At 52.2% G+C, this 7,855-nt stretch overlaps 1 protein-coding gene across 1 annotated transcript; it reads left to right on the top strand.

Annotated features, from left to right (window-relative positions):
• The first annotated feature begins 4,879 nt into the window (after positions 1 to 4,879).
• Positions 4,880 to 5,509, top strand: LOC119321812. The gene has a single exon (XM_037595345.1). It carries the CDS (start codon positions 4,880 to 4,882, stop codon positions 5,507 to 5,509), a length of 630 nt encoding a protein of 209 aa, XP_037451242.1.
• Positions 5,510 to 7,855: the final 2,346 nt, after the last annotated feature.

The following is a 7,855-nucleotide window of genomic DNA, read 5'->3' as shown; positions in this document are numbered from 1 at the left end:
ATGGGCATTCATGGGCGTGGACCAGGTCAGTGGAGAAGAAAAGGGGGAGCAGGGCATGCTCCAGGAGGGTCCCGAGATTGTGCGCCCATTAGCCGAGCTGGGCGGCGTCGGGCACGAGCAACAGGGGGTGAGAGAGAGGGGGAGAGAAGGGGGCCTGCACGGTTGTCATGTTGCGGACATCGAGGCACCTCGACTGGCGCGAGGGGGAGGTTTGAGGTGGTCAGGGCACGCGGCATCAATAGTCGTCCACTCTGCCTCGCACCCCAGAGCGCGTCTTTCACCGGCATCCGCGGCTTTTACATGCACTCGAGCGTCCACTTGTGTCTGGAAGCTGCAGGGGGAGTAAACAATGGTAAAGTGGCATTCGATGCCATTTGTGTTCTTTGGAAGAGAGTGGAGGTGGAGAGAGAGAGGGGGGGAAATGATGCTGTCCAGAGATGAAAAATGGGTCTCTGCCCCCCTTAATCATTGCTCCTTAGGCAGCAAAGCATGCAGGAGTTAGAGGAGGACCAGATGAGGCCGTGGGAAAAGTTTCAGCTCATGGAGATTAGTGGAAGGGTTGAAACATGTATTTTGAAATTATGCGAGAAGGTGTTTGATGGTGGTTTGGGCTAGCTAAGTTGCTCAACTTGCTTTGAGACTTAACGGGAATGAGTGGCATCACAAATCAGTAGTTCCCACCAATTTTGTGGTCAATTGGAGAAAGTGGCCAATGCAAGTTTTGTAAACCCTAGAAATCAACAAAAATGGGTTTCCCAAGATTTAGTCATGCAAATCTATTCTCCTAGATGCACCACTTGGTGTAGTGTCATCAATTGGGTATTTTAGAATGTCCACAAAGTTTGGGATCAAATGGAGAAATTTGGCAATGTAAAGTTGTTCAAGTTTGGTTATGGACAGAGAGGGTTTTGGGGCACTTTTCCGAACCAAAATGATTTTGATTGAGATGAACTTTGCAAAATCATCACATTATGCATATGTGACTTGCTAGAATTTTCTTGGATTTATTTGACAATGTTGCTTTCAAAAATATTTCAAATACTTGAATTATGCAGAAATGGTTTTGGAGGGTTTTGTCCAATATTTTGAACATGACCATGTGTTGAAACTCATATATATGGAAAATATATGTCCACTGAGTTTCCCTAAATTTTCTCAAGTTTTTTTGAAGATTTAAAATAAATTTAACCTATTAAAGACCATTTATGGATTTAAGAAAAAGCCTTTAAATAAAATAGCATAATAAATTTTAAAATAATTATATTGTGGTTTTAGGGAGTCCTATATCCAATAGGATTCAAATATATTTTTTAAAGATTTTTCACATCCTAGATTAAGTACTTGTAGTTCAAGCCTTAACTCAGGGGTTTTTGGAAAACCTAATTTAGAAAATACTTTTTGGCCAAATTATTTTTACAAGAAAATACTGTTCTGACCTATACACATGGCATGATCATTGGGCTTTTTGATCAAGGAGATGAAGTATAGGCGTTGGAGGATTTATTTGATTTTTATAGCACTTTCAAACAGCAAACAAAAATTCAATCAAGCAAAGTCCAAAACACTCAAAAGTTTTTGTCAAACCACATTTTATCATGATTTATTATCTTAAGTGTTGTGGAATGAAAATTAGGGTGTGACATCTTCTTGCGGTAGTTGCACCACCTGGCAGCTTGCCTCATCGCGCGCGGGCACCCTCTGCGGCGGGTCGCGTCGTGGAGCCTCACGCCTTGGCTCGAGGGCGATGTCTTGCCTGGGAGGTGGAGGAGGTGCTCCGTGAGCTACATCACCCACGGCAGGCGGCGGGTGAGGCAGCGAGCGAGATGGTGTTGGAGACTCTCCAGTGGCGCTGACGAGCTCGGCAATGCGGTCCAGCCAGTCCTCGTAGAGGTCATCAACTGGGCGGTAGCGCAGAAGCTCGCGTGCCATGAGCAACGTAGCATGTGTGTTCACCGCCCCGCGATGAGCATGAGACGACGAAGCGGCTGGAGTCAGTGAAGGGCTGGCGGTGCGCCTGTCTTTCCAGACAAAAGGATGCATCGACGAGGCCTGCTGCTCATGGCCCGCGGGGCCGGTGGCGGCGTTCGCCACTAGCAACGGGGGCGGCAAGGGAAGCCATCGCCCGTCGGTGCTGTCTGAGCGACACTGGCAGTAAGGGCGGCTCGGCGCTCTGCACGAGTCGACGAGCGTCAGCCATGGGAGCGGCAGAGTAGTGGCGAATCGACCAGCGGAAGAGATGCTCCGACGCACCCCTACCTGGCGCGCCAAATGTCGGATTTCGGGCTCCGCAAACCCTGGATAGATTCAAACTCTAGGGTGCGTGCAAATAACTCAACCTCACCAGTCTGCCTACTCACCAATCCCACGGCCTAGCTCGATGAACAGGAAGGAAATGGGACACAACAGTTTACCCAGGTTCGGGCCACCTTCCGGTGTAAAACCCTACTCCTGCTTTGTGGTGGATTAGCCTCGAGGTGGGCTGAGGATGAGCTATTATAGTGGGAGAACAACCTCAGGAGGTGTGTTCTTGAGCTGGTGGGGGAGAAGATGATCTCCAGGATTCGGAAGGTGGCTAGGCCCTATTTATAGTGGCCTTGGTCCTCATCCCAGATGAAGGCAGGAAGGGATCCCACAACGGCCAAATTCGAAAGGAGACAGCAAGTACATCTTATCCTGACAAAAGTAGTCTTCGCCTACAAAGCCTCTGGTCGTGACACCGCGGTGGGCTTGGCGATGACCTCCATCCTGCCGTCCTGGTGTTCTTGGTCTTGTTGCATGGGGATGGAAACCTTTGGCTGATTCCTCGGGACTCCACGCCTGTGCTTGCCTCCTTGACACCAAAGAGGAAACTGTTGTCCTACGCCCGCTGGCGCCCGCCTGGCCTTGGTCGTCATGGCTCACATCATCCAAACCTCACGAGGTGAGGCTTGCATCGAAATCTCCGCTCCTCAAGAGCCAGCCGGAGGAGGCCGCTCCTCCTGGAGGTCTTGGTGTCGTCTGCCTCGCGAGGCTTGGCCCCGTGTGAGGGTCTTGAGTTGCTGATGTTAAAGGTGGGCCATACCAGGCCATCGACGAAGCCACGCCATGGGCCGCAGGCAGGCAAGTCTGGGTACCTTCGTTCACGGAACACCGATAAAAATTGGTCAAGCAACCCCTCCGCCGCCTATAAGAAGAGAAGAAAAGGATCATTGGTGAAGAAATCACCCAGCTTCTGGCGGCCGGCTTCATCATGGAAGTGTTCTATCCAAACTGGCTTGCCAACTCAGGGCATGTGTATTGACTACACGAGCCTCAACAAAGTCTGGCCCAAGGACCCTTTTGCCTTTCCCCGGATTGATAAGGTGATCGACTACACGGGCGGCTGTGAGCTGCTGTCCTTCTTGGACGCCTACTCCGGCTACCACCAGATCAAGCTGGATCCAGCCGAACGACTGAAGACCGCCTTCATCACCCATTTTGGCGCCTTCTGCTACATCACCATGAAGTTCGGCTTGACAAACGCTGGTGCCACCTTTCAGCGTTGTATGTAGAAGTGCCTCCTGAAGCAACTCGGCAGAAACAACGTCTATGTGGATGACATAGTGGTGAAGATGAAGAAGCGCGGCACCCTTTTGGAGGATCTCAAGGAGACCTTCACCAACCTACGCCACTTTCAGATCAAGCTCAACCCAGAGAAGTGCGTCTTCAGAGTACCAGCTGGCCAGCTCCTTGGCTTCCTTGTTTCCGAGCATGGGATTGAGTGCAACCCCGTGAAGATCAAGGCCATTGAGCGGATGAAGAAGCCGACCCGGCTGCGGGACATCCAGAAGTTCACCGCGTGCTTAGCATCTCTCAGTCGGTTCATCAGTCGATTGGGCGAGAAGGCTCTCCCTCTGTACCATCTGATGAAGAAGACCACATGCTTCAAGTGGACCGACCAGGCAGACGAGGCTTTCCTCCAGCTCAAACGGATGTTGTCCACGCCACCTCTTCTGGCTGCTCTGGTTGCCAAAGATCCCATGTTCCTCTACATCGCCTCTACCAATCAGGTCATTAGCACCATGATCATTGTCAAGCGCCTAGAAGCCAGCAGAGCTCAGCTGTTCCAGAGGTCGGTCTATTACCCGAGTGAGGTGTTGTCTGCCTCCAAGAAGAACTACCCCCACTACCAGAAGATGTGCTACGACGTGTACTTTGCCGCCAAAAAGGTCAACAGTATTTCCAGGAGCACACCATCACGGTCGTCTGCACCGCCCCTCTTGTCGCGATCATGGGCAATAGAGACGCCTTAGGCCAGGTGGCAAAGTGTGCCATCGAGCTGGCTCCCCACACCATCCTCTACCAGCCCCGCACCACCATCAAGTCCCAACCGCTGGTCGACTTCCTAGTCGACTGGGCCGAGACCCAGTACCTGTCGCTAAAGACGGATTCCACTCATTAGCGGATGCACTTTGATGGCTCTAAGATGTGCACCAGTTTGGGAGCTGGCATCATCCTCACCTCTCCCAAAGGCGACAAGCTGAATTACACACTGCAGATCCACTTTGCCGCCTCCAACAACGTGGCCGAGTATGAGGCACTCGTCCACGGGCTCCGGCTAGCCAAGGAGATCGACATCCACTGCATTCTGTGCTACGGTGACTCGGACCTTGTGGTTTAGTAGTATTCTAGCGACTGGGACACCAAGGACGCCACCATGGCTAGCTACCGCTTCCCCATCCAGCAGATCAGCGAACACTTCGACGGGTGCGAGTTCCTCCATGTGCCATGGGCCGACAACGAAGCAGCCGACGCCCTGGCATGGATCGGCTCCACCCGGCAGGCCATACTAGTCAGTGTCTCCCTTGAGTGCCTGTGCAAGCCGTCTATCAAACCCTCACCAGAATCAGAAACCATCTTCATGTCGGCTGACCCTGAAGCAGCCGGATCCAGCTCGGGGACTTCAGCAGGCGGCCCAGGGACTTCTGCAGGCGGCCCCGGGGTTGTAGCACCCAAACCCGGCCCGGGGACTCCAGAACCGGGCCTGAGGACCGCTGTAGTCAGCTCGGGGACTTCAACGATGCAACAAGCAGCGGCCGGCTCCGACCCGCCGCCTCCCAACCCGACCACCCTAGTACATGTTGCTGTCATGACGATGGTCGAAGCTCCGTTTTGGGCGCAACCCATCCTCAACTTTCTGGTGAGCCGCGAGCTACCAGCCAACGAAGTCTTGGCCCAGCAGGTGCAACATCGGGCGACTGCATACACGATCATCAACAGAGAGCACGTCAGGCGTAGTGCGACTGGCGTCTTCCAGCGCTGCGTTGAGCCGGAGAAGGGCATCGCAATCGTCAGGGATATTCATCAATGCGAATGTGGCCACCATGCCGCCTCCAGATCCCTCGTTGCCAAATCTTTCCACCATGGTTTCTTCTGGCCGACTGCTTTGGACGACGCCAAGGAGTTGGTCCGCAAATACAAGGAGTGTCAGCATTTCAGCACCAAGCAGTACCTGCCGACTTCTGCACTCAAGACCATTCCCATCACCTAGACGTTTGCCGTATGGGGATTGGACATGGTGGGCCCATTCAAGACAGCACGCGGCGGCATGATCCATCTGCCGGTTGCCGTGGACAAGTTCACGAAGTGGATTGAGGCAAGGCCAATCAACAAGGTGAACGGCCTGACAGCCATCACATTCACCACGAACATCACCATTCGATACGGCATCCCGCAAAACATCATCACCGACAATGACACGAACTTCACCAAAGGCGCCTTGGCCCGTTTCTACGCGATGAAGGGCATCCGACTGGACCTAGCGTCCATTGCTCATTTGTAGTCAAACGGCTAAGTGGAGCAAGCAAATGGCCTCATCCTGTCCGGCATCAAGCCTCGACTAGTTGAGCCGCTAGAGCGCTCGGCCGGCTACTGGATCGAGGAGATGCCGGTCGTCCTTTGGAGTCTCCGGACTAGACCGAATCGATCAACCGGCTTCACGCCCTTCTTCCTTGTGTACGGGGCTGAGGCTGTCATCCCAACTGACATCGAGTTCGACTCACGTCGTGTCACCTTGTACACGGAGGCAGAAGCAAAGGAGGCACGAGAAGACGGTGTCGATCTGCTGGAAGAGGCCCGGCTGCTAGCACTCAGCCGGTCCGCCATCTACCAGCACAGCCTACGCCGCTACCACAACAAGAAGATCAAGCCGCGTGCATTCCATGAGGGCGACCTTGTGCTCCGGCTGATCCAGCGAACAGTCAACCAGCACAAGCTTGGCTCCTTGGAAGGGGCCTTTCATCATCAGCAAGACCTTGGGCAACGACTCCTACTACCTCATTGACGCACAAAAGCCCAGGGCACACAAGAGGGACAATGCCGGCGAAGAGTCGGAGCGCTCATGGAACGCGAACCTTCTCCACTCGTTTTACAATTGATGCAGTGTATGTACCATGCTAACTTTTTTACTAAGAAAAGACAATAGGTACCCTGAGGCACACTCGGGGGCTACTTTTTATCTATATGATAAGCTTCGCCTATGAATGAGTTTTTATTCTTTCGCCCTGTTCGGGTCCGGTCCGCCGGCCTGAGGGCTCGCCGCCTTGACCTAAGTTGGCACTACACGAGGTCGGCTAAGTAGTGTGCTGACGCCAAAGCCCTCTCTTCGTCCTAGCCACAACTCGCAGCGCGACTATCCAGCTGGCAAGAGCTAAAGGCCGGAAACATTATCCACATGAAAAACGACTAAGGAAAAACGCCAATGCAGGCCAAGCCGGCCTCTCGCCTCACACGTCCGGCTGCTCAGCAGTCGGCCGGCCGGCTTCTCCCTCGACTAGCTATGCTCTAAGCAGCCGAAGTAGTTTGCCTATTATAAATGACCAAGTACCTGACCTGGCCACAGACCGCAGCGTGGCTGTCCAGCTGGCAGGGTGGCAGCCAAAGGAAGATGGTAAAGGAAAAAAGCCAAAAGGAGCAAAAGCAAAACATCGTCAGAACCCAGCAAAGCATGCAAGCATGTGGGAAACAAATCATTTACATTGCAAAAGGCCTAAGGCCGGCATTCATTAGAGTTTAGATACACCCCCAGTGGGTGGAACTGTGCATGATTAACTTGTTCATTTGAGCACAAGACAGAGAAATTCAAAAGATAAAAGGCCGCTCAGGCCGAAGGCGCTGCGGGCTGCTCGGAAGGGTTGGAGGTGGCTGAAGCACCGGCTGGTTGGTCTCGGTTTAATCGGTGGTGGCTGACGTGGCCTCCCGTGGCCCGCTGGTTGAGGCCGGATTGAGCTGAGTCCGGCTGGTCGCTCCGCCATCCGGTGTGATGTCATCGCCTTCCTTGTCCCCGCTCCCCTCCGTGCCTTCGTTGCTGGAGGCAATCTTTGACGCCCGGATAATTAAGCTACAGTAACCCTTTGCTAATGATGCTACGTCACTACGATTACTGTTGCTAATCTTGGGTTAGTTCGAAACCATTCAAAATCAAGCAAACAATAAAAGTTTTCAAATATTAAAACTAAAATGTTCGAGTTGTGCCAAATAATGCATAGGTAATTATGGTGGAGAAACCACACCTTTATAAAATGTTTAAACACTCTAAAATGAATAAAATAGTAGCAATAATAATCATTTAAATGCTTTTAAAATGATAAACAATTTCAAAACTAATTTATTTCAGTGCTAAGTTGTTTGTGGTTGTGGCATAATTTGTAACATCTATTTGGGTGCCACTTTAGTATTTTACTAAAACTAAAAAATATAAGGAAACTAAAAAGAAACAAAAGAGAAATAAGAACAGAACCCCCCCCCCCAGCCCAACTGGCCCAGCCGCCCCCACTCACTCCCTTAACCCCCCTGGCGACCGGACCCTGGCCAACCATCGCCACACTTCCCCCTTCCC

The sequence above is a fragment of the Triticum dicoccoides genome, chromosome 6B, assembly GCF_002162155.2.
Source record: "Triticum dicoccoides isolate Atlit2015 ecotype Zavitan chromosome 6B, WEW_v2.0, whole genome shotgun sequence".
NCBI classification, from domain to species: Eukaryota; Viridiplantae; Streptophyta; class Magnoliopsida; order Poales; family Poaceae; genus Triticum; species Triticum dicoccoides.
The sequence above is the reverse complement of the archived record's forward strand: the minus strand, read 5'-3'. Positions and strand labels throughout refer to the sequence as shown.